We start from the raw sequence: 26767 nt of genomic DNA, 5'->3' as shown, positions 1-26767 counted from the left end.
GGAAATGATAGAACGCGACGGAAACGAGGCGGCGTCGGCGGCGACTGTCGCGAACACGTGACACCGTTCCGCGTCCACGTCCAATAGAAAGAGTTTCTCCGCCACGTTTCCGTTGTGTACGTGCGGACATCTCATAACCTCAAATTCGCGCGAACCTCGCCATGGATCTTGTGAAGTCGATTTTGGAAGACAACCAAGGAAAGGCAGATCCAAGTAAATCCACGAAGGTGCACAAGGATGTGGAGCTCGACATCGATCTGGGGACCCTACTCGCGTCCGACTATAACCCTCTGGACGCGAAGACTCTCAAGTAACCACCTTGTACATGTGTTTGATAGCTCTGTAAGAAAACCTTCCCGACTTTGTCTAAAAAATACTTACAATACTTGTTGTATTTACAGATCGAAGTCAGAGACATATTTAAGAGACCTGACCAGAGACAACGTACAGTTGCTGATCAATGAGATCTGGCAACTGCCTGTGGAACGGGTGGACGAGGCTATAGTGGCTACATTGCCCAAGCCTGAGTACGTATTGCCACGCTCGCGCGTAATTCCGAAGCCCAAGCCTTTGACAAAGTGGCAGCAATTTGCCAAGGAGAAGGGAATACAAACCAAGAAGAAGGGTAGATCCAAATTGAAATGGGACGAGGAATTGAAGGCAAGATTTGTTTTAAGAACTATTCTGTTTTGTTTAACTAAAAATTAATTAAATTGAATGAAGAGGCTTATAATGAATAATCTTTCAGTTTACTTGATTCTCTTTTAAAATATTTTTTTAGAAATGGATTCCAACGTACGGTTATAAACGAGCGAAGGCTGAGGAGCAGAAGGAATGGTTGGTAGAAGCCAAAGACAATGGTGACCCGACCGAAGATCCGTTTTCTAAAACCAAAGCGTCTAAGCAGGAAAGGCAGTCCAAAAACGAATTGCAGAGGCTTCGCAATATAGCCAAATCGAAAAACGTCAAATTACCAAGGGTTGGTCTACCTACCAGAGAACACTTTTCGAATTCTCAACAGCTTTCTGAAGCTCTAACTGTAGCGCGTACGTCGACGGCATCTGTTGGAAAATTCCAGTCTAGGTAAGCTCTCTAGCTAGATATTGCGACTTGTCTGCCATAAAATGTTTGCTTTTTAAACAAAACTATACGATTTCTGTAGGTTGCCGAAAGAAAAGGATGCAAAGGGAATTGCCAAGGAGATGTCAGGAATGAAGAGGAAGAGGAAAGCACCTCCGTTAAACCCTATCGAAGAGAAACGTCAAAATAAAGGCCTGATAGACAGCGTTTTGAAAAGCAGTACGAAGATTCTGCGCGACGACTGCTCGACGGGGATCGCAGAGTAAATTTTTACTTGCGCAGATTAATTCAAACGCATTATATGCAACATGATAATAACGCGATATTTTTTTACGTGTGTTGCAGGATAAAGCAGTCCGCGGCAAGCGGCAGTAAAAAGAGGAAAGGCGCGCTAAAGAACAACAAAAGTAAAACCGCTAAAAAGCCAAAGGCGGGAAAGAAGGAGCGGAATTTGCACAAGAAAGTTGGCGGTAGAAAGCGACGATAAATTAAGATGTCTGTAATAATATCCGTAGCAATAAGTCGAATTTGATGTGCAAGTTTTGAATGCGTTGAATTTTCTATGTAAAAAGATCTTAATAAAATCGAAAATAATGTTGAGAAAACATCACGCTTTTTCGCATTATAACTATAAAAGAATTGTGATACTCCTCTAATCGTGACACCTCTAACTGTGCTTAAAGATTGTTTCGACTTTGCTACCTAGAAAGCCTTCCATTTTCGAATTTTTTACAAATTCTTGAGTTTCAGAAATTTTCTTAGCACTCCAAGTGGCTCGTTCGCTTCATAAAAGCAATAATGTTAATCCATTGTCTCATTGAACCTGTCTACTCGCATATAAGATATGACGTCATTACGCTTGCTACCAATAAAAATGCGTCGTTAGATTAGGGGATCAGGGATTTATCATTTTTTAATCAAATATATTTTGTCTTTAAATAATATAAAATTCAAAAAATAATTTTTGGATAAAAAATAGATTTATTTCACCGATAAATAAAAAAAAGTTACATTTAAGAAAAATGTTAAAACCGAATTGCCTCGACGTATGAAACGAAGTGCCCTACGGGTTCTTTTTATCTATGACTTTCCTTGTCGGTAGCATGCTAGTTTATTGATCCTCCTCTTTCGCTTGTGAAGATTTTATCGTAACAGACTGAACAACGTTATGCTTTAAAATTAAGCTTAATAATGATATGTGTCTTGTATTATTATTAATTTACTTATCTAAGAGATAAATTTTCCAAACTTATATTTTTGATCTCTGAACGTTTTTATTAATGATATATATATTTAATATTTTTACAAGACTAAAACGTGATAGTTTACTTTCGTACGAGTAACTTTTTTTTTCTTCTGGCAAATTGTCTTATAAACTTATTATTATTCAATTTATATTTACATTATTGTTACTAACATTAACATTATTGCCCATAATCCAATTACAAAACCCAATACAATATACTTTAAAGATAAACATATTCCCAAAGAGATCGTAAACGTAGGCCCAAAAACTGTCCCAATATCTCGCTTTTGGGAACGGTCTGTCATTTGGCGCAGTGACAATCTCATTAGTTTTCTTCGTTCCCTCGTAAAATTCCTTGTTACTTCTGTGTGGATTCGGATTATCCGGATGGGTTTATACAGGTGATTACCCCGAATCACCCGTGTACACCCATCCGGGTAATCCAAATCAACAAAGAAGTAACAAAGAATTTTACAAGGAAACAACGAAAACCAATAAGATTGTCAATGCGCCAAATGACAAACCGTCCCCAAAATTCGAGGTAATCCGAATCCACACAGAAGTAACGGTGTATACGGATGTATTCGGGTGCAGCCGACCTTTCCTTCGGTTGTGTACCATCTGGAGAAATATGATTCGGATGATTTCCCGAATCCACACAGAAGTAACGGTGTATACGGATGTATTCGGGTGCAGCCGATCTTTTCATTCGGTTGTGTACCATCTGGAAAAATATGATTCTTATGAAATATTCAATAACTTACATGATCAATTCGTATACAAAAACACGACAAATATCAGCGTTATATAATTAACAAGAAAAGCTGTTTGTCAATAATACAGTGACGTACATATTTGTCGCATAAGACAAATTGTTAGGTGTTACATATAAGTGTTTCGAATTAAATATTACATTTAAAAATATCAAATTAAATAACATTTGAACTTTCAATAAAATGATAGTAATATAAATAAAATATTGCGAATGTTAAGTTAATGAAACATTATACTTATACCATTTTCTCTGACCAAGTAATATAGGATAATGAGCATTTACCAAAGATTGAGGATGGCCGACATATCCATACACCGAGGGCCGTACATATCCATGACCTCCTATTCTTGCGAAATGCACATGGTGTGGCCTCGGTAAATAATGGTGGTACGGTGGACGATGTGGATAGCTTAACACATGCGAACGAGCATCGGCTTGGTTCGATTCATAGGGATACACCGTCTGAACTCCCAAAAGATATCGCGTCGATTCCTGGTTCGGTAATTGTTCCGCGCGATATTGTTCAGTCGGAGATGGTATCCAGTGCTGCGAAACAGACTGATGTTGCAAATAGCGTGGATTGCTATTGTATTGATGTTCATAGCCGGGTTGAACGAGGACGTTGGCAAGTGTGATACTTGCTAACGAGATTGTCACTGCTAAGAACTGAAAAAGAATGATTAAGGAAATTTTATGCAGATTGTTCTTGAATAGATATTCGATATGGCAGAAATTTGTTCCGTAAATTATTTATTTATTTAATAATTTAAAATTATTGGGAGTGAGATTACATATTTATGAATTTACTATGGAATATTATTTTATTGGTACAAAAATCGAATTAGAGGAAAATTAAAATGCAGAAAAGAAATAAATGTTTTATTACGTATTGATTTTTACAAAATTTCTGTCTAATGCTGATGATATATGGTTTAATTATCGAAAAGTTCTAATTCCAGAAGTTAAAAACTCATAAAAATATTAAATAAATGTAAGCAGAAATTTTTACTCACTATTCCTCGATAGGGAAACATCGTCGTGTTGCTCTTCCACTTTCACTTGAGACTAACGCGACTTCTCAGTGTCACTAACTTAAATACCTCAAAAAATTGCTGACGTTAGGTTGAAATAATCAGGTGACATAATTTCATCAGTTGCACATTGCAAAATCGTTTCGAGACAAAAAGTACGAACGTCATTAAATTTTTGAAAAAGTATGTCGTTTATGTACGCATTAACAATCGTTGCTGCAACTTGCTGATTGACTAACTGGCCTAAATTTTTTAAAATTTTATTCAGTTTATCATTCAAAAATTTTCTAATCTTATAAAATATATAATTTGTTAAATATGTATCTATATTAATTGGCAGTATGTGAAGTGATAATGTGCCATGTATATATTTTGACAGACAATTACGTTTCCTTGTTGACTTAATTAATGCTTAATTGTAATGAAATTAATTCACCCGTTACGTGCGTATTCTTCTAGTCGTCATTGCGGTAAGCATTGTGCAACGACTGGCTAACAATTCGTACTCTCTAAATCTGAATTAGTGATCAATAGTCACTGACATCAATTACATGTAATGATTACGGCAATATCAGACTGCAACGCAAGATGATACAAACAAAGCGGCCTACTGCGTCCTAAATTTGTCAGTAAAATTCTTACTACGGTACGTTATTGACAACCAATTTGAAAGAGGACGCAGCGAAACTCAAAGATCTCTGTTTTAGAATTGAACGTACAAAAGACCGAATATATTTCGCGTTTACATCACTGTAAACACGGTGCGTGCCTCTTACGTTTCGTTTCATAACTTTCAGCACACTTTAAACGCCTCAATGCTCCGTTACCTCGACGCGTTATTATTATACGATGAGTTTACGATCTGCTACAACCGGCAGCCGTCAGCTACGCATTATATATCCATTTGAAGAGATCAACGATGCATCTCGATCAATGAATCTTGCGATTACTATACCAATTGATTCCTCAAAGGCTCAAAACATTAGCCGAGGGTTATGTATTCGAGAAATATTTTAAATAAACCAGAACTCCGACATTTCGTGCAGCATATCACTGTATTGTAAGTACGCGTATTTCTAAGTACGCGGCGCTCGGGCGGTATTAATTTATAAAAGAATCATACGACATTGCTAGTACCGGGAACTTTTTAGAAAATGCTTCAGTATATTCAGAACTATTCGAAAAATGTTTTATATAAACCGGAACTCCGAGATTTCGTCGGCATCTCACTCTATGCTACAGAAAATTAGCAGAAAATTTTTTCAATTAACTTTTTTTTGCAAAATCACCTGAACTATTGTTAAAAAGTATCAGGAACTATAGATCGACTGTATGCGAGAAGAACTCTCTTTTATTTTTAATCTGCTAGAAAATGATCTGCTACGGGAAGTTAGCAGATTATTTTTTCGATCGACTGTTTTTTAGGTAAAAATCACCAGAACTATTCCTAAAAAGTATCAGAAACTTTATGATTTTGGATATGCAATCCGAATATTATCGGTTTTTATTTAATCGTGAAACTATCTTCTCATTAATTAACTTATCTAAAGGATATACAGAATGTTTTAGATTTAAACTTATTATATATACACTTATTATTATTCAATTTATATTTATCCCTCGGAGAACACACAGGATCAATTTGACCCTTCTTTCTTGATTCTACTACATTTCAAGAATATACACGTAAATTTTTAGCCAGAAATATTAAAAATAAAAAAAATAAAATTTTTTCCCTAAATTACGTTTTTTTCAAAAAAATAATTCTTTTTGAATTTTTTTAAATATCTAAATAATTCCAACGGCACTTTTTATTTATATCAATTGATTTAACAATGTTCCAAGTACATCTGGAAATTTTTTCAAGCTGATCGCACTCGTCAATTTTAAATGGTGGACGATCAAAGTGTGTGTAGGGTCAGATTGACCCAGAGTGTTCTCCGTGATTGAAAAAATATTTGTGTCCTCCGATGGTTATATTATGTAAGTTTATATTACTAACATTGTTCCACATAAACACATTACCAATCCCCGAAAACCCCACATACCCAAACCAATATTTTTTAAAGTTAAACATACTCTTGATGAGATCGTAAACGTAGGCCCAAAAACTGTCCCAATAGCTCGCTTTTGGGGACGGTCTGTCATTTGGCGCATTGACAATCTCATTGGTTTTCTTCGTTCCCTCGTAAAATTCCTCGTTACTTCTGTGTGGATTTGGATTACCCGGATAAGTGTATACGGGTGATTGAGGGTGTATACGGATGTATTCGGGTGCAGCCGATCTTTTCCTTCGGTTGTGTACCATCTGGAGAAATATGATTCTTATGAAATATTCAGTAACTTACATGATCAATTCGTGTACAAAGACACAACAAATATCAGCGTTATATAATTAACAAGAAAAGCTGTTTGTCAATAATACAGTGACGTACATATTTGTCGCATAAGACAAATTGTTAAGTGTTATAACATATAGGTGTTTCGAATTAAATATTACATTTAAAACAATCAAATTAAATAAAATTTGAACTTTCAATAAAATGATAGTAATATAAATAAAATATCGCGAATGTTAAGTTAATGAAACATATATCATTTCATCAGATCAAGTAATAGGATAATGAACATTTACCGAGTGTTGAGGGGAGCGGCGGCCTCCGCCCAAATGGTAGATAAATTGCTTTCTACGCCTCAATTCTTCCATTCTTTTACGCTTAGTCTCTTTTGGATCTTCATTTTTTTCTGTTGTCTGAACTCCCGGGAGATATCGCGTCGATTCTTGGTCCGGTAATTGTTCCGCGCGATATTGTTCAGTCGGAGATCGTATCCAGTGTTGCGAAACAGACTGATGTTGCAAATAGCGTGGATTGCTTTCGATATGATATTCATAGCCGGGTTGAAAGAGGACCCCGGCAAGTGCGGTACTTGCTAACAAAATTGTCACTGCTAAGAACTGGAATGATTAAGGAAACTTTAAGCAGATTATTCTCGAACAGATGTTCGATATGGCAGAAATTTGTTCCCTTATTTATTTAACAATTTATTAAATTATTTATTTAACAATTCAAAATTGTTGAGAGACATTACACACATATTTATGGATTTACTGTGGAATATTATTTTGTTAATATAAAAATCGATTTAGGGCCAGTTTCACAAGTGTCGGTTAACTTTTAATCTTAGATTAACTCACTCTTCGTCTCCTTCTAACGCCCCCCTTAGAAAGAGACGAAGAGTGAGTTAATCTAAGGTTAAAAGTTAACCGACACTTGTGAAACTGGGCCTTAGAGAAAAAGTAAAATGCAGAGAAAAGAAATAAACGTTAAATTTATTGATTTCTACAAAATTTCTGTCTAATGCTGATGACATGTGATTTTATTATTAAAAAATTCTAATTCCGGAAGTTAAAAACTCAAAAAATATTAAATAAATGTAAAACATATGTCAGAAAAGTTTACTCACTAATCCTCGATGCGAGAACATCGTGTTGTGTCTTACAGTTTTACTTGATGAGACTTATGCGATTCCTCAATGTCACTAACTGTCTGTAGTTGAATAAGAGTTAGAAAAACGATTACAGTCCAGAATGACGTAACAGACTGGAAGCTGAAAACTGTGTCGCTCTCCGCGGCATTTTCCGTCCTTTTTATACTCGAAATGTCCAGAACCCCCCGCGCGAGATTCTCACCCACTTCCTACGCATCTTAAGGGGGGAGGTTTTTTAGAAGTTTCTAGAAACGTAGTTTTAGGCCCCATCTGGACCTCAGCCTATCAACAGCCGTCCGATAACCGTAGGATAAACCAAACATTTGTATTGACCTGAGCGTTCGCTCGGAATTCTGAGCTAGCGTGCGTCGTCCGAAATTTTAGGATAAAATTTCCGTACGTAACAGTGCAAAAGACCGAATTTATTTCGCGATAACGTTCACGCACCAGCGCTAATGATTACATCGCTGTGAACACGGTGCATGCCTTTTACATTTCGTTTCATAACTTTCAGCGCCCTTTAATCGCCTCAGTGCTCCGTTACTTCGACGCGTTATTATATACGATAGTTTACGACCTGCTACAATCGGCAGCCGTCAGCTACGCATTATGTATCCATTTGAAGAGATCAACGATGCATCTCGATCAATGGATCTTGCGATTACTATACCAATTGATTCCGCAAAACATTAGCCGAGGGTTATGATTTAATGTTCGTTCGATATCTGTTCATCTCTGTAGTTTGCTAAGACTTGCCATACAATTCTATTCGGACAAATATAACAAATATAATTCTGTGACCAATTTTTATCGCGTTTCAAACTTTGCGATGTTTGCCCCGTCAATAAAAACAACGAAAGATAAACATTCGCGCATGTCATTGAAAGTAGCTTTCCGCGGAATCGAGGAAATTACATTTCATCAGAGAGAGAGATGCACCCGGGGGCGAGTCAGAAATTTCGATCAGTGTTTGCCCTCCCTTTCCGGCATTCGCATATTTTACAGACGTGGCGCCTCGATTCCCGCGTTCGGCTCGATTAAAACTCTCCTGGCAAATTATCTGAAATCGAATTTTCGTTTCATCGCTGTGTGCGCTTACCGGTTACAGTCAAAGTTGGGATTGTTAGTGAAAGTGCTCCAGTGTGTTTATATATCTCCGCTCGTAGGGCACATAAGGGGGAAAAAAACACTTTTCTTTATAAATCGACCCCAAGGTATCGATCAAGCCTACTTAGAACTTGATTCGTTCACTCGTTATTGAGATCTCAACATCTCGAGTACTCGCAACTCGTCACGTCGCGTAAAAGAGTCACTGTGCGGTCTCGCTTCGCAGTTCGCGTACGTACTTGGCGCGAGACACTACCGTGTCTCTTGATTCCATGATGAAACTTTATGATTTTGGATATGCAATCCGAATATTATCGGTTTTTATTTAATCGTGAAACTATCTTCTCATTAATTAACTTATCTAAAGGATATACAGAATGTTTTAGATTTAAACTTATTATATATACACTTATTATTATTCAATTTTTATTTATCCCTCTATGAGGAAGCAATATAATTCTCTGACCAATTTTTATCGCGTTTCAAACATTGCGATGTTTGCCCCGTCAATAAAAATAACAAAAGATAAACATTCATCAGTTGCACATTGCAAAATCGTCCCGAAACAAAAAGTACGGATGTCATCGGATTAAATTTTTAAAAAAGTATGTTGTTTATGTACGCATTCTGAAAATATAATGTTTGATGCAAATTGCTACATTTTCTAACTGACTAAAAGAAAGTGTGTACTTGCGTTATATCGTAAGTAGCACGAGTTTACCTAAGCCAGCTTGCAAAAGATTTTTTAATACATACATATATATTTTGATTAACTTCTATGCGCGTGCGCTTTGGCGAAAACCCGCATGTTAATCTTCCATTATTTCTCCCGAGATTTGAATCTCATCCTGAAACGGTACATGCTAATACAGTAAATTTAATTTCCGTATAACTGTTTTAAACACGTATTTAGAAGTTTAAAGGATTAAAGGATTAAAAGATTATAGTACACTGTTGGAAAATTTGTGTTAAATATAATCACATGTCCCAAACGGTTCACTCAAATTTTTGTGTTAATTTAACATAATATGGATGTGTTAAATGGTAACACCGATACGTTAAAATATTTCAACAAAAGGAAATGTAATTCTGATCGTAATTTGAGGCTAATTATGTGTACAATTAACATATAACTTTTATGTGGAAGTTAAGATTGTAAGATAAAATCAACACTTTTTCTGTCAATTTTTATTCCCATTTCAGTTATGGAGTAAAATCAACGTTTTTTTTCTGTAAATTTTAACACATTTAATAAATACGTTCAAATTGTGTTAATTTAACATATTTTTTAAATTATTTTAATAATTTTACATTTTAAATTTGTAAAGTTTAATTAACATAGCAGGCATATGCTAAATCTACACATGTATGGGTTGATTATTTTACACAAACATTTTAACAAGGATTTTTTTTAACAAAACTACAAAAATTTTCCAACAGTGTAAAATTATTAAAATTACTAATGTATTCGAGTAAGTCTAAATAGTTTTTTATTTAGAGTTTTATGATATGATAAGATTTATGGCATGTTAAAGATGTAACGAAAAGAACATGGTCTTATTAAAATATTTACGTTTACGGAATTAGTACATACACATAGATTTATAATATTGTAATAAAACATTTTATTCCTTGTTTAGAAAATCGTATATAAAAGTTCGTCTACTAAGCGGACAAAGGAGGAAGAATATATGCTTATAAAAATTAACGTCTCATTGTTATTTTTCCTGATTCAATTGTTGACTCCCAGAAAGGGGAGAATGTGTATTACTGTACCCCGAAATCTAATGTTTGCTGATGAAATAGTTGAATTCACGAATGGGGCAATGCATAATATGAAGTTATACTTGATCTCACAGTTCTCCACACGCTTATCTGTAATTAAACAGTTTACATTGAATTCGCATTAATATCGATACGTTAATTTACGTTTGCGTTTCATTGGAACTCGTATAAGCTGTTACACGACTTTCAAGATAAGCGGTGCATTATTATTTGAAGATGTCGAATTTTATTCTTGTTCTTTTGAATATTTACCATTAGTATCGGTAGGCTCGTGTTCTGAAAGTGTTATGTTTGTTGATGAAATAGTTGAACCCAGGAATGTAAAAATGGATAACATGAAGTTTTTCTCGATCTGACAGTTCTCCACACGCTTATCTGTAATCAAACAGTTTACATTGAATTCGCATTAATATCGATACGTTAATTTACGTTCGCGTTTCATTGGAACTCGTAAGCTATTACACGACTTTCAAGATAAGCGGTGCATTATTATTTAAAGATGTCGAATTTTATTCTTGTTTTTTCGAATATTTACCATTAGTATCGGTAGGGTCGTCTCTTGGAAATGTTATGTTTCTTGATGAAATAGTTGAACTCAGGAATGGGGCAATGCATAATATCAAGTTATACTTGGATAGTTCTCGGATACTCGGATACTTGGATAAAAATAACACCGACTCTGAAAGTAACGAGCCGATGGTTGTAGGATGTTTGACGTCAGTTAAGGGCGACTTCGCGGCCACATCATTGTCATGTGCAACAATCTTAGATTTACTGGATTCTGTGCTTGCAGGATCTGATCTACGTGATTTTATCATTCGGTTGTATATCATCTGGAGAAATATCTGAAATATTTAGTGACTTACACACATGATCAATTCGTGTACAAAAACACGATAAATATAAGCGTTTGTGTTATAATTACTCCAAGAAAAGCTGTTTGTCAATAATACAGTGACGTACATATTTGTCGCATAAGACAAATTGCTAGGTGTTACATATAGGTGTTTTGAATTAAATATTACATTTAAAAATATCAAATTAAATAAAATTTGAACTTTCAATTAAATGATAGTAATATAAATAAAATATTGCGAATGTTAAGTTAATGAAACATATATCATTTCATCAGATCAAGTAATAGGATAATGAGCATTCATCAAGGGTTGAAGAGAGCGGCCTCCGCCCATATGGTAGATAAATTGTTTTCTATGCCTCGATTCTTCCATTCTTTTACGCTTTACCTCTTTTGGATCTTCATTTTTTTCTGTTGTCTGAACTCCCGGGAGATATCGCGTCGATTCTTGGTCCGGTAATTGTTCCGCGCGATATTGTTCAATCAGAGATGGTATCCAGTGCTGCGAAACAGACTGATGTTGCAAATAGCGTGGATTGCTATCGTATTCATGTTCATAGCCGGGTTGAACGAGGACGCCGGCAAGTGCGATACTTGCTAACGAGATTGTCACTGCTAAGAACTGGAATGATTAAGGAAACTTTAAGCAGATTATTCTCGAACAGATGTTCGATATGGCAGAAATTTGTTCCCTAAATTATTTATTTATTTAATAATTTAAAATTATTAGAAGAGAGATTACATATTTATGCATTTACTATGGAATATTATTTTGTTAATATAAAAATCGATTTAGAGGAAAAGTAATAAAATGCAGAAAAGAAATAAACGTTTTATTGATTTCTACAAAATTTCTTTCTAATGCTGATGACATATAATTTTATTATTAAAAAGTTCTAATTCCGGAAGTTAAAAACTCATAAAAATATTAAATAAATGTAAAACATATGTCAGAAAAGTTTACTCACTAATCCTCGATGCGAGAACATCGTATTGCTCTTACAGTTTCACTTGATGAGACTAACGCGATTCCTCAGTGGAGTTGAATAAGAGTTAGAAAAACGATTAAACTCGAGAATGAAGTAAAAGACCCTAAGCCGAAAACTGTGTCGCTTCGCGGCATTTTCCGCCCTTTTTATACCCGAAATGTCCAGAACCCCCCGCGCAAGATTCTCACCACTTCCTACGTGTCTTAAGGGGGGAAGTTTTCTAGAAGTTTCTAGAAACGTAGTTTTAGGCCCCATTTGGGCCTCAGTTTATCAACAGCCGTCCGATAACCGTAGGATAATCCAAATATTTGTATTGATTTGAGCGTTCGCTCGGAATTCTGAGCTAGCGTGCGTCGTCTAAACCGTTCAAAAATTCCAAAAACGTGCGTCGTCCGAAATTTTAGGATAAAATTTCCGAAAACTCTACTATACCAGGAAACATTTCAAATGGTGGTGTATATTTGTAGTCCTTAAATCTTTCGTTTTTGACACTTATTCGAGTATAAGCGTTCTCCCTATGCAAGTAAAATGGATCCCAAGGCATCATTGTTTTCCATTTATCTCCAGTGGTTATCGGAAAAGTGCTCTCGGGATCATTACTTGTGAAAAGTACATAATTAGGGACATAGATTAGATCCCCTCTGTTTGGAGCATTCGTTGAAGTTGTGTCGTTTTTCTTCTTGAACTGGATAAAGAAATCCTCCATTTCCCCTGCATTGCCCCAATCATTGTTCCAATACCTCGGATAATTATATAAATCGTTAAAATTATAATTTGGGGACGGTTTGTCATTTGTGTCATATATATATATGGCGCATCGACAATCTCATTGGTTGCCGATAATTCCTCGTTACTTCTGTATGGATTTTGCATATAGGTAACGAAAGGTGGTTGAGATTGTACAGAAGTAGGTGTTGCCGCCGTATCAGCGTATTGGTAAGCTTTCGGTGTCATTTCAGTGTAAAAAGGAATTTTTGTAATGTCTTGTCCTGGCTTGGCTCTGCCGTGCTAATCATGTTCATATTTGTGATTTCCTGTAACATACTAAATGCGTTTTATTAAAATTTGTAAAAAAATGTTTCGTTCTTTTTCTCTTTTTCTAAAAATATCATATAAGATATTTTGTATCACAGACCGTACGAATATTTATGTATTTTACATTGCAGAAAAGAATATTTTTTAAACTTTATGAAACACATTCATACACAGTAAAAAATCGTGCGTCCATATGTTAAAATTTTCTTGCGTTACCAAGATTTGGTTATTATTTCAATGTAAAAATTAACATACAACAGTTATGTTATTATTTTCGTAACATTTTCATGTGTTATATTTATGTCAACGTGATAACTTAACACTTTATGTATGTCATTTAGAAATTGAATATTATTTTGAGTTCTTTTAACATAATTATTTCAAAAAATCTCAACATAAACAAAAGTTAAAGTAAATCTTCAAATAATCGTAAACTTTGACATACAAAATAATCAAATTTACTAAAATCAAATGTTTTTATTACACATTTTAAGTTAAAATAATTAATATTATGTGTTAATATAACTCAAAATAAAATGTATTAATATACACTTCGTAAGTGTTACATTAAATGTATTACACGAGAAACTAAAATATTAACAAGTAAAATATTCAAAACAACATTTCTCTTAAGTTGAAATAACTATTGTTTATTCAAATGCTGGCCAATCAGCAGAGACCGCTAGGAGCGCGAACCTCGCAGCGAGGGAACAAAATTCGTATCGCGGACAAGTTTCAGAGAGAAATAGAAAAGCCAGTTACAAGGTAAATTTTTAGAAATATTTTTATCTCAAAATATAAGTTATATATATATATATATTTATTTATTTATTTATTTATAAATATAAAAATTTGTAAATATAAACGCAAATGTAACGTATAGCGCATATTCGATTTGCCAACTCCAGACTCGAGGCACTCGGCGAGACACAAGTCAGTACTGCAAATCTATATTTTACGTCACGTATACGAGTAGTTCGGACACGAACCATAGCACGGACACGAACCATGTGTGTACCGTTGTTACCGAGCGTAACGACGTAGTTGACGTCCACTTTCTCAGGCGGCGCGTCAGTATCTCAGTATACGTCCGCTGGAACGGAATGATCCGGATGGCCGTTCTCATGGAAGAATATCTGGTTGTTTAATCGAGTCTGGCATTTAAACGGCGCAATCGAGAGAGGAACAATGCTTGATCGGCATTAAATCGGTGCCTGGAGGTACCGCGGAGGCAAGGAGCAACGTTTGGGGGAGAGTTCGCCCGAGGGGACGGTCAGCGAAAACAAAGTTTTAGGTTACTCGCGTCATGGCACAGTCGACGACAAGCGGGACCTCCTCGCGACGATACATGCGGGAGCATGAGGTGCCGTCCTCGTCGCGTTACGCGGACAGCGAGTGGGAGTCCAAAGAGGTAGACTTTCTGCGGACGCTGCAGACCAAATCGTGTCGTGTATCAGTTATAAATGCCTTAACGTTATGTAGCTTTAGTCGCGTCCTATTCTTATTTATAACATCATGTTTACTTTTGTTTGACATGACATGATTATGTCATAAGCGTATCGTATTATTATGTCATATATTCAAGTGTATTCTGCGAAAAGAAGCAGCAAAAGTATCATAATATGAGCACTTCATTTCTCAGGGTGGTCACTTTGCAGATGAGTAAAAGCGAAGTTACCTATCTACTGCCATTATTTACTATTTATTTTCCTCTATAGGCTAATCGGAACGTTATTTAATACTTTACAATATTCAGATTTTTTTAATATTTAATCTTAATTTTGCCTTATATATATGTATGATCATGAATTAAAACTTTCAATAGCCTGTATTGATTGTAAATGGCATTTTCTGAGAGCCTTTGGCTGGCCATAGTATTGTTTTTTTTTACCAGTTTGTCGATTAGTTGCTACATATGTTTTCTCATCAAACAGGCCTTACGACAGCGGGAGCTCGAGGAGGCAAGGGCGCGAGCGGCGCAGATGGAGAAGACGATGCGATGGTGGTCCGACTGTACTGCTAATTGGCGTGAGAAATGGAGCAAAGTTAGGAACGAGAGGAATGCGGCTAGAGACGAGGCAAAGGCTCTGAGGGCGAAATTGGAGATCGCCGTCAAAGATACCAATACTTTCAAGCACGAATCTCAAGAATTGGAGCTGCAGAACGAACAGCTGAAGAAGGAGATGGAAAAGATACACATGATACTCTTGAAACACGCCGGACAGTTTGACCAACAGATCTTTACCATTCTGGAATCAGATCCGCAATTGAGAGCTACCTTTGGGTTGGACGAGCAGCTAGAGTTTTATAATAACATCGAAGCCAGCGAAGCGTTGGGTGCACAAAGGGATATGCTATCTTGTAAAAATTCGCATGAAGCATCGAATATCGCTTCGGGAGTTCACAATATCTTGCCAGAAAGGGATATCGAGGAGTACGTCTTGCAAGGTGCTGTGCCGAAGCACGCGGTAGAATTGTATAAGGAAAGTCCCAGTAACTCGCTAGATAAAAACATCACAAAACTAGTCGCGGATAGTAATGCCAAAAAGGATGGACTAGAGAAACAATCACCGTTAGATATGTATAATGAGGAGTCTGTAACTCAAAAAATGTCAACGTTGCAAATAAAGTTGGAGGAGGCAACGAAAACTATTTCTGTGGAAAGAGAGTAAGTCTTGCATGAATGTCAATGCACAAAACTAATTGATTACATCGCACATAAATTTATTTTACTTTTGTTCTGTAAGGGAAAACAATTCTCTGCACCGGACTGTGGAAAAATTGAAAGCCGAAGTTAGACAATTAAGGGAGCAATGTGAGGAATTATCTGAGAGTAGAGCCGGTGCGATGAGAGAACTATCAGAGTTAAAAGAACGTTTTCAACTCGAACTTAGTGACGAACATATAGCAGATTTAATAGACAATACAAATAACGGAGAGAGCATGGACCGTCGTTTGACGGAATTGAGGACAGAAGTAAGTCATTTACATTATATAAATACTTGCAGTCACATTTATTTGTTTAAAAATAATTGAAAAAGTTAAGTTAATTGTTTACTTCTATTCACATTTATATATTATTATATTATATCATGTAGATGTGTTTTTACATTTTTATATTTCAAAATTTTAGCTGGAGAAACTTCAAGCTGAAAATGCAGCAGAGTGGAGTAAAAGGGAGAGACTAGAAACTGAGAAGATTTCTTTGGAACGAGAGAACAAATTGCTCCGCTTAAAATTATACGAGCTGCAAGAGAGAATAGAATCGCGACGACCACGGCCGGTATCTACGGCCGACACAGATACGAGACAATTGCAGCATGAAATTCTAGTTCGCAACATGGTCCGTTCAATAATCTTATCAAATTAATAATGCTTCTTAAAATGGTTATTATTACTTTATCTCTCCCGTGCGATATTCGTAGGTATTACTTGAAGTGAAGCAATATCAGGCGGCACTGAAACAATCCTTGGCAGAGAAAACAACGGAGTTATCGCACGCGATGAGACGGTCCGAGCAATACGAGGCGGAGGTGAAGCGAGTGAGAGCGAGAGTCGAGGAATTGAAGAAAGAGTTGGCCGCTGCTCAGGATGAAGTTGACGCTGCTACGAACACCGCACGAAAACTGCAACGAACCAACGAGGATCTTGTGGAGCAATTGGAATCTGCAAACGTACAACTGGAACATTTTAGAAATAGGTAAGCAGGATAATCAGTCGGTATGTATAGCTCAAATTCACGAGCTTCCACATTAGAACTTCAAAAATATACTTTATTACAGTAACAACGAGACACACGAAACTTCAACGGATGCTGAAGTAGACGGGACTGGCAAGCAAGAATTTCAAGCCAACAATTCCAATGAATACACTGAAGGTACGTTACTAATATAGCCGTCGCTTTTGAATCGATAAAACAATAATTAGACGAAATTACAGTCTACGATCGGCAACAAGCCTAGTATTCGCTTGTGTCGATAGCGATGAAGTGTTTAAGTCAGATAGCGAAGATGCAAACGGATAGGTGATCTCGTAGCGGGCCTAAAGTACAGAACAAGTACTTGACAACAGTTTTTTTTTCCTTTTCTGTTTTTAATCTTTAACTCTGCGCTGAATGAATTGTACGTATCGAATAACTATCATGTGCTACGCGCCTATTATGTTCAACAATGAACACGTCAATACTTCTAGAAACATATATGTAAATATATGTTGCGTTATATTATTTATGTGTCATAATCGATAACGTACAATTTTAATTATCTATTGAACAATATGAATGATGGATCACCTGCAGTATTTGCTGTTCAATAGTTACTCAGTCATGACAGAGAGATCATGCTTATTTTTATCATTGTTTCCTGTACATAATCATTTCATTGTCGCTCATATTCGTTTTTCTACTTTTGTAAATTATGAACTAAGTATCTTTCCTCTTTTCATTTGTCATCAATTTGCATTTTGTATACAGTTCACATTCCGCATTATTTTCTTTTGTACGTTTCTTTTTTTTTTAATTAATGTAAAGATATTGTATATATATATAAACATACATATATACATGTTCACGAAATATATGTGTAATGAAACATTTTGTTTCGTCATGTATTTTTCGTCTCGCAAAAGACTGCCGAAATCGAGTAGCGAGATACAGTATGTACAAGATACGATACCTGATATTTATAACTGAACATTTTATGTCAATACCGAAAATCTATGTAGCATAAATTGAAGCAATACTCTATCTGCATGTATATCCGCGGGTGCATGTCGCAGATATGCCGAGTTGTAGATAAAATCTAAACTTTCATACAATACAATCACTTATGTCAAATTGAGAAAATTATCGTGAATTATATTTCTTAACCAGTGAGAAGAAGGCGAAAAAAGATTTTTTTCTAGTTAAAATGTATTTTATTGATAAAATTTAATAAATAGCAGCGAGATGTAACATGTTCACCATGCTATACAGTCAATAATTTGGAAGTACCTCAATAAAGAAATTGTAGTATTGTACACGTAATATTTATGCCGTCCAACTTTCAATCCTGTGGATTCCCCGAAAGATTATAGTCTTTATTTACTAATCCATAGGAACGAAAGTTTTCTATTGTATTCGTTTTACTTCTACATTTATTTTACTTGTTGAAAGCTGCTGAAGAGGGAATGTACTACTCGAATTCATGATAGAGTGAGTTACAATGTCGACGCGCACGAAAGCAATTAGTCAAATACGACCTAATCTACGACCTAAGCGAGTCACGTAAATTCCACTATACTATACAACGAAGTGAAAAATGCAGGATGCTTTACAGAAATAATTGTCGTTGCATCCAATATATATTTTGGTGATTCAACACCTCATAGGCCTGCCATCGGGATACGTCGGCACTTTCGGCTTGCAGATTTTTGTCCTACCGTTGGAACCGTACACGACGTTGCAGGAGAACGTGAAATATCCACAGGTGGAACTCTTTGTGTAATATCGATGCTCGTACTTTCTCGGTTCATTGTTGCCGTTCATCTTGCCAGCGAAACTGTTGGTCACGGTGTAATAACTCGGCTTCGCCGCTATCGCCGGAGTAGGTCTCGTGTGCTTATCGGACGATGTGTTTTGATTAACGGGAGATCCTTGGCTCTTCGACGTATGTCGGCCAACGTAACGCTCGTAATTTGTCTGAAGCGATCTAGTCTCCGTGGGCGGTGGCCTGGTATTGTTGAAGTCCTTTGGTACCAAAGATACAGTCTGCGACTGGGACTTGCCGTCGCCTTGAGCAACGGTCTCTGTGCCGGAGGTCGACATCACTCGGCCACGGAATCCAGGCGGGATGGTGTATCCTGACACGGATTGTCCCGGTTGCAGTGTATCACCCGTTCGCGGGACGTTTGAGTCTTGGCTAACGTGAACGTTGTATTGATTCCCCTTAGCGACCTGTATCGTCTGCGACTGACTGCGACTTTGCTGCTGAAAGGTCTTATCGAGTTTCTGATGATTCGGGCTCGGACCCGGAAAAGTTCCCGAGAACTTCTCTTTGATTGTCAACCTCGAACCCGCTGTCGTAGGATAATCGTCCTCATCCGCGTAGTCGTCGTCGTATTCGTCGTACGTCGTGTCGTCCGTTCGCGGTTTCTCGGTAGCTAGCACCTTCTTGTCGGCAGCGTCGTCCAGATTGTTCTTGGAAGCCAGGACGACGGTCTGCCTCGAGGTTGAACTGCTTTGCAAACCTTGCTCGCGATTCTGCTTGTTTTCGTCCTGTTTGTTGTCGTAATTCGAACTTGTCGACGGACTCGATTGTGCTGCGCTGTCAACATTTGTCGGTCGCTTCAAAGGAGGAGACTGTTTGAAGGGCTTGAAGAGTTCGGTGTCGGTGAAGTTGAAAGGCTTCCGCGAAGATGCGGCACCGGATCCGGAACCGGCTTGCGCTGCGCCGTTGTACGTGATCCCATATTGGAAGGAACCTTGCAGCTGCGACTGGGACTGACCTCGATGAGTGCCACTCTGAGCCGACGCCGTTCCGCTACCGCGAAATGGCCTCGCATGCTTCTCCACCTTTTCATCGTCGTCCTTCAAGTACGGCTGGAACCCGATCTGCGCTTGGCTGGAAGTATTGCCTTCACCATTGGCCTGAGCATCCGCCATTCCGCCCTTGGAGCTTGCTTGCACTTGCGAATTGGTACCATGGTTCCAGCCGCTGCTCTGAGCACCTGTCGAGGTAGCTCCAGAGTCGGAATCCAATTGAACCTGCGTCTGACTCTTTCCGTAACCGGCGACGCCTTGCGCATTGCTGGCAGCTCCTTCTTTACCGCCACTGACCTCGGCTTGAGCACTCTTGTTGGCGTCGCTGGTGCCAGCCTGGGCCGAGAAGGTGCCGGAACCGCTGTAAGTTCCTGTGACTTGCGACTGAGCTGTGCCTGATCCGTATTTACCCTGAGCCGAGGCGCTTGCTTGAGTACCTGAGTCCGCCTGCTGTACGGAACTTGACGCCTGTGACTCGGCACCGTCATCCGCCACACCCGCCAGTCTAGCTGGTCCGCCAGTTTGTATATATTGCGAAGCTTCACCAGGACCTGCAGTTCCAACCATTCCCGGATAACCATTTCCTGGATATTGACGACCATCTCCTCCTTGACCACTGATTCCGCCTGGAAGCTGACCAGGATACTGCCCAGTGACACCAGTCCCTCCTGTTGTGCCTGGTGGATACTGAACACCTCCTGTTCCTGGAATTCCGATACCCGTGCCTGGATATTGGCCACCTGGATAAGTTGGCACTTGGCCACCTGGGTAGATTACTTGACCAGGATATAAGGTACCACCGGGAGGAGTAATTTGTTGTGCACCACCAGGATATGTACCTGGAATAGTTCCAGGGTATGTAACGCTTGGATACGTAACTTGAGTACCTGTTACACTGCCTGTTGTATCAGGAATTTTGCCAGGTTGAATAGTACCACTAGAACCTGGGTAAACCACTTGACCATTTGTAATCGTACCAGGAACTTGACCTCCACTAGGTAAAGTGCCTGATGGAATACCTTGGGGATAGGATATAACAGTTTGCTGTCCACCACCAGGATAAACTCCTTGAGTTGTTCCTCCTGGGACAACACTGCCAGGATATGTCCCGACACTCGTTCCTGGAATACCAGGTCGAACACCACCAGGATAGACTCCAGTTCCGGGATAAGTTCCTGTACCAGGAACTCCCGGATATGTCCCACTTGGTAAACCTGTTCCAGGTGCGGTACCAACTGGGTAAGTTCCAACACCAGTGACAGTAGTGGAACCTGTTGCCACCGAAGTAGTTACGATGCCACCAGGAGGATAGATACCTTGTCCCGGTTGGACTCCAGGTTGCATACCTGGGTACGTCCCAACTCCACCAGGTAAGACTCCTCCAGGCTGGATGGGATATGGTCCACGATCTCCTGTGATTATAGTTCCAGGTGGATATGTTCTATCACCTCCTGGTATCACAGTACCAGGTTGAATACCACCAGGATACGTCCCGTCAGCCCCTGATGTCACAGTTCCAGGACGGACAACTCCAGGATACATCCCGTCAGCTCCTGGTGTCACAGTTCCAGGACGGACACCTCCAGGATACCTCCCGTCAGCTCCTGGTGTCACAGTTCCAGGACGGATACCTCCAGGATACGTTCCATCAGCTCCTGGTGTCACAATTCCAGGACGGATACCTCCAGGATACGTCCCGTCAGCTCCTGGTGTCACAGTTCCAGGACGGATACCTCCAGGATACGTTCCATCAGCTCCTGGTGTCACAATTCCAGGACGGACACCTCCAGGATACGTTCCATCAGCTCCTGGTGTCACAATTCCAGGACGGACACCTCCAGGATACGTTCCATCAGCTCCTGGTGTCACAATTCCAGGACGGACACCTCCAGGATACCTCCCGTCAACTCCTGGTACCACAGTTCCAGGACGGACACCTCCAGGATACCTCCCGTCAACTCCTGGTACCACAGTTCCAGGACGAACACCTCCAGGATACGTTCCATCAGCTCCTGGTGTCACAATTCCGGGACGAACACCTCCAGGATACGTTCCATCAGCTCCTGGTGTCACAATTCCAGGACGGACACCTCCAGGATACCTCGCGTCAGCTCCTGGTACCACAGTTCCAGGACGAACACCTCCAGGATAAGTCCCTGGTCTTCCAGGGAGAATTCCAGGGTAGGTGCTAACTTCCCCAGGAACCACTCCAGTTGGATATGTTATTTGCCCGCCAGGGTAAGTTGTGACTCCAGGAATGATTCCTGTTCCAGGTTGTGCAATACCAGGTGTTCCAGTACCTATCGGTGGAACTTGTATCTCATCCGGTTTCCCTTCAGGATATCCAACATATCCAGGATATCCAGGACAATCTTCGCAACCGGTGCCACCTGATGACATACTTTGCGCTTGACCCATACCGCGACTACCACCTGAAAAGAAGTATTAATACTTATACAAATAACTAAAAAGAAACATAATAATCATAAATTTTTTTCTAACAAAAGTCTTATTTATATATTCAGCCATAATATCTCACAACTCTAATCTCGAATCATAGAAATTTAAGAATGTTGCAAGAATTCTATTTATTAATTTTATTTGTAATTTCTATAACCAATTCTTTTTAGTTTTTATTTATTTTTTATCTTAATAAAAAATATCTAATATAGTAGCACACAAAATAATCAAATGTCAAAAGTCTAAATACTTACTAACTACTGCGCGCGAAGATTGCTGAGTAGCTTCGGCTTCGGCCTTGCCCTCTTTTTTTTCATCGTTACCGAGATTCAGATATTGAGATTGCGTCTGTCCACGAAACTTCCCTCGAAACTGATTCGTTTGTCGACGTTGTCGAATTTGATCGACATTTTTGTTTGATTTTTCTCGTTGCTCGAGCTGAATCTGTCGTTTCGTCCGAGCTCTTAGCGGTGTTAGAACGATATCAGCTACGCGTTTTGACGAAATATCATTTTCATCTACAGGTATTTCATTGAAGAAAGGATCGAGAGTACGCCCCGGCACAGGTCTGGTTGCTTGTAACAAAAGGATATCGCGTCCGTTGCAGAAATCAGCGATTCGACCTCCAGCAAGTCGCCACGCCTATTCAGAATATTAAATTTAGATGTTAATATATTTTTCTTCTGATACAACATACTTTATTATTGTATTTTTACACGTAATTATTTGAGTAATATCCTATTTTTATTGTATAGTTCTTAAGCGTTTATGACAATATGATTACATAGAATACTTGTCAAGGGAACTAAATTCAGATGATACACTTAATTTAAAGCTACATATTGTTCTTGACAATTCACTTGACAATTCACTTGACAATAAATTTACAATTATTAGTAGGAAATAGCAGAAAACATAATTCTGATGTTTTTAAATATGCACATGTAAAGATTTGTTAAAAGAAATGTAGAGAACTATTATATTGTGATTTATAACAATTTCAACGTGCCATAACTTATTATGGGCATGGAGGTAACTTATTATATTACCTCCAGTTTCGTGAGGGCTGTCGACGCATAGAGTATCTTGGATTGCCGCTTCTTGCGTGACACATTCTGACTCTGTTTTATATTTTCAAGATAGCAATCGTTCTCCTTCCTGCTCTTGTACGCAACGAATTGCTGTTTCGAAAGGATCAGTTTTAATCGGCGTATTTCAATATTAAGACTACACAATCGCTTACCGTTACGTCGTCAGTGAAAGACCATTGTTTCTCTTCATGATTATTTTCTGCATCTCTCATCTCATACTCGTGAACAGATCGATCGAAACGCGTCTTTTCCTACAAATAATAATATTGAAGTGACGTTATAATATTGAAAATTATATAATAAGAATAATAATATGTATTAATTACTTATAGTTTATACCATTTAGAAATAATTAATATATAATTGTATGAACAATAATAATAAAATATTGTTAGAATAATAATATATGTATATATATTAATCGTTGATACAAATTATAAATAATTAATATATAGTAATGTAAACAATAATAATTTATTATTATAAATAATTAATGTATACTATTATTGTATATTGATCTTATATTATAACATCTCGAAATCTGTATCTGATTTTACTTCTCTTTCCACACAGGACAATCCGATAAATGATTAGGTAAAAATTAGAATTCGCTTCCCCGAGATCCTCGAAAAATAATCGAATTCGATTTTGCACTCTCTAGGACCTAGGATCTTCTAATTAATCTAATTCGAAGTCGGGGTAAATAAAATTGAAATGAGTCATTTTAAATTAGTGCGCGGCAGGTTCTCCGACTTGGCGTATGAAATTCAAATTTGCAACTCGCTTCAGTTCGATTCTCCTCTCAATCGAGTATCGACTAGTGTCAATCTCGTCTTGGGAAAAGAAAGGAACATCGCTGATTCGCTTGCCGCGGGAAGGCGGGAAGGCTGCCACGATCGTTGCCTTTATTGTATTCAATTGTATTGTACCTCGGCATTGATTGATCTCGAGACTGTCACAAGTGGTACCGTGTGGAAAACGGCACTGACGGCTCTGACGAAAGGGGGTGAAAAAAGTGTCGCGATCGAGAACGAGCCGAGGCGATCCGTAAATCATCCGTTCTTATCTTGTGAGCTTTAACCTCCTAAATCTTTCTTCGAGCAATTGTCTTCTCTAGTCGCAGGCTCTAGTTACACTTAGCTTCTATAATGTTATTATATAGAACTTTCTTACGAATTTATATGGTCCAAAATTTTACCGCGTGAGCTATTTTGCCGGTCGGAGTTAATCGCCGACCAAACTGAGTCCAGTCTGTCGACAACGTATTCTGCAAAGTGTTTGTTGCTTCAGATTTTATCGGCAGAAAGATCACAGATTTAATGCAGGATCTAGCATTAAATAGTATTGAGAGTACAGCAAAAGTTTGTCTACGAAAGTTGACGGCAGAAATCAAGAAGCAGACTCTGACGTACTTGCTACATTTGACGCATTTGATTTATTGGGAGCAGATTTCATCGGAGACCTACAGGTATATTTTGACAGCGAATTGGCGGCAGAAAACGAACGAAAGAAAAACCAGCTGAAAATTAAATGATGTCAACGGGGACTCTATCAGTGAAATGCGAGTTTAATGCAGACACAGTCGATGTCAATTTGTTAGCAATTTCTGATCGAATTGTTGTCAATCCGCTGGCATTGCTTATTGGAAAGTTAATCCAAGCCTGGTCGAAATCATTGCGAATATTCATGTAAAAGCGCGTTTTCTTACGCGAATACAGTTGTAATTTGTAATCATTTTGAAATTGCAGTTTTTACACGACTCGGCTTGTTTCTGGACGTATTGCGGAACGTATGAATGAAGCGGCTAGTAGAGGGATACTCGGGAGATCGCGTTTCCACATTTATCGTCGCGGATAGATGATACACGTCGGCGATTTGCTGAATTTCATAACGCCGCGCGAACCACGGCGACTCGAAGTGTCCTAAATCGCAAGAAGGCGAGAGATAAGCGGCTATCTATTACTCCGAATTGATGAATAAGCGACTCACGCATACGCGGACACATCTAAACATCACCTTCTACAAATCTACGACGACCCGGTCAGTTTTTTTACAGTCAGACAAAAACTTGAGCACTTTCTCCGGAAGTGCCTGTTAATCGTCCACAAAATCTTGCGCGTTAAAAGATCGACACGCTAATAAAATGTGTAAATTAACAAACTGATGAGTCCATTGATAAGAATAATTAAAGCTCACATGGAGCTTATGCAAGCCCCTAGATATTATTAATCGGTCGTGTTTCACTTATTTATTGTAAAATAAAGAATATTGCTGTCGATTATTGAAGCTAACAATTTTTATTCTAGATAGTGCACAATTTTTTGTAAAATTCATTCACTGTTAGCGTGTGTTGTTATTTACAGATACACAAAAGCGCGTCGATTCACACAAACTTGGTTCGATTTTTCAAATGCACTGCGGACCTTGCATCTCGATTGTTGAATGCGTGACAAAAAGCGGGTGGTGAAACGCGAGGGAAATGAAAAACTTACATGGTATCTCGCGAGTGTCGTGCTCACGAGGAAGATCAGGACGATGAGGTACGGCCGCATGGTTCGAACCTTCTGTGAGATCTCCGCGAACCGACGTCTCGACAATGTTCTAACTCCGCTGGAATAGATTCCCACCGACTCTACTCGCTTCGTCCGCTGCGCCTCTTCTTCGGTCCCGTCGTGGTCGGTCCCACGAAGCGCCGCTTAGAATCGTAAGGGTCCATGTGGCTGTGAGGCGGGAGTAGGAATCGCGTGCTGAACGAAATTCCGGGAATGTGCGTCGTGATGTAAGTGCGTACAGACGCTCGACGTGTGTATCACGTTATCTCATTTAGTCTCGTCTTGTCGTCGCGGATCTCATTACCGAAAGATATGCACCCATGGCCGTCATTGACTTAGAAGATACCCTATGTTAATTGCAGTGTTAAAAAGAAAGAAGATTCTTCATATCATTATCGTATTTATTGCTTATTTAGACAGTAGTCCAAAAAACACCCCGAATAACTCGACAGATTTGAAATTTCCTTTAAAAAAATTTTTATCGCAATTTTATATGTATTACACGGTAATCTTTATTATATTATATATACGTATATATTTTATTTTATTATATATATTTTTTATAATAAATTATGTTTAGGGCTAAAACACAGATGAATAATCAAGCCTATCAGTTGCGTTATTGATAAAAATTACTTTATAACATTTAATCAATAACATTTAATTTATAACATTTGATCAAGTACAAAAATTCTTTCGTTTCTATTCTAAATCCGCGTAAATATGCATCAATCGCAAGCGACATTGAGTTAAC

General features: G+C 38.2%; 3 protein-coding genes and 3 long non-coding RNA genes across 7 annotated transcripts; 4 read left to right on the top strand and 2 right to left on the bottom strand.

Moving 5' to 3' along the window:
- The first annotated feature begins 24 nt into the window (after positions 1–24).
- On the top strand, positions 25–1685 carry LOC139778746 (ribosome biogenesis regulatory protein homolog). Its single transcript, XM_071716834.1, has 5 exons — positions 25–310; positions 402–660; positions 782–1083; positions 1163–1342; positions 1426–1685. Exons 1-5 carry the CDS (start codon positions 162–164, stop codon positions 1565–1567), a joined length of 1032 nt encoding a protein of 343 aa, XP_071572935.1. The 5' UTR covers positions 25–161; the 3' UTR covers positions 1568–1685.
- A 759-nt stretch (positions 1686–2444) lies between these two features.
- On the bottom strand, positions 2445–4160 carry LOC139778738 (uncharacterized). Its single transcript, XR_011719653.1, has 3 exons — positions 4115–4160; positions 3384–3767; positions 2445–3050 (listed from the first exon to the last, which is right to left on the bottom strand). It is a non-coding gene; the product is annotated as an uncharacterized lncRNA (long non-coding RNA).
- A 10318-nt stretch (positions 4161–14478) lies between these two features.
- LOC139778705 (coiled-coil domain-containing protein 102B) lies at positions 14479–18409 on the top strand. The gene is made up of 7 exons (XM_071716780.1): positions 14479–14804; positions 15328–16061; positions 16141–16369; positions 16527–16736; positions 16819–17093; positions 17176–17270; positions 17333–18409. Exons 1-7 carry the CDS (start codon positions 14700–14702, stop codon positions 17353–17355), a joined length of 1671 nt encoding a protein of 556 aa, XP_071572881.1. The 5' UTR covers positions 14479–14699; the 3' UTR covers positions 17356–18409.
- LOC139778704 (uncharacterized) lies at positions 17146–26311 on the bottom strand. Of its 2 annotated transcripts, XM_071716778.1 has the most exons (5): positions 25954–26309; positions 23614–23712; positions 23420–23551; positions 22625–23012; positions 17146–22342 (listed from the first exon to the last, which is right to left on the bottom strand). In XM_071716778.1, the coding sequence occupies exons 1-5, from the start codon at positions 26011–26013 to the stop codon at positions 18747–18749; spliced, it is 4275 nt and encodes a 1424-aa protein (XP_071572879.1). In that variant the 5' UTR covers positions 26014–26309; the 3' UTR covers positions 17146–18746. The 2 variants fall into 2 exon arrangements, with proteins under 2 accessions (XP_071572879.1, XP_071572880.1); XM_071716779.1 differs by lacking the exon at positions 23420–23551 and having other exon boundaries at positions 25954–26311.
- LOC139778712 (uncharacterized) lies at positions 21968–23864 on the top strand. Its single transcript, XR_011719645.1, has 3 exons — positions 21968–22091; positions 22184–22352; positions 22895–23864. It is a non-coding gene; the product is annotated as an uncharacterized lncRNA (long non-coding RNA).
- On the top strand, positions 24396–25962 carry LOC139778714 (uncharacterized). Its single transcript, XR_011719648.1, has 4 exons — positions 24396–24530; positions 24752–24929; positions 25210–25501; positions 25825–25962. It is a non-coding gene; the product is annotated as an uncharacterized lncRNA (long non-coding RNA).
- Positions 26312–26767: the final 456 nt, after the last annotated feature.

Source organism: Temnothorax nylanderi, unplaced genomic scaffold (assembly GCF_030848795.1).
Source record: "Temnothorax nylanderi isolate EJ_2023f unplaced genomic scaffold, tnyl_v1.0 TNYL_tig0193_pilon, whole genome shotgun sequence".
NCBI classification, from domain to species: Eukaryota; Metazoa; Arthropoda; class Insecta; order Hymenoptera; family Formicidae; genus Temnothorax; species Temnothorax nylanderi.
Note: the sequence above shows the minus strand (reverse complement) of the source record. Positions and strands in the feature narration are given on the sequence as shown.

Coding starts and splice junctions, on each gene's coding strand:
- LOC139778704 (XM_071716778.1), bottom strand. CDS start 26,013: ATGCGGCCGTACCTCATCGTCCTGATCTTCCTCGTGAGCACGACACTC. Junction 23,713..25,953: donor CGACACTCGCGAGATACCAT/GTAAGTTTTTCA, acceptor TATTATTTGTAG/GAAAAGACGCGTTTCGATCG. Junction 23,552..23,613: donor CTTTCACTGACGACGTAACG/GTAAGCGATTGT, acceptor CTTTCGAAACAG/CAATTCGTTGCGTACAAGAG.
- LOC139778705 (XM_071716780.1), top strand. CDS start 14,700: ATGGCACAGTCGACGACAAGCGGGACCTCCTCGCGACGATACATGCGG. Junction 16,062..16,140: donor ACTATTTCTGTGGAAAGAGA/GTAAGTCTTGCA, acceptor TTGTTCTGTAAG/GGAAAACAATTCTCTGCACC. Junction 17,094..17,175: donor CTGGAACATTTTAGAAATAG/GTAAGCAGGATA, acceptor ACTTTATTACAG/TAACAACGAGACACACGAAA.
- LOC139778746 (XM_071716834.1), top strand. CDS start 162: ATGGATCTTGTGAAGTCGATTTTGGAAGACAACCAAGGAAAGGCAGAT. Junction 311..401: donor CTGGACGCGAAGACTCTCAA/GTAACCACCTTG, acceptor TTGTATTTACAG/ATCGAAGTCAGAGACATATT. Junction 661..781: donor AATGGGACGAGGAATTGAAG/GCAAGATTTGTT, acceptor ATATTTTTTTAG/AAATGGATTCCAACGTACGG.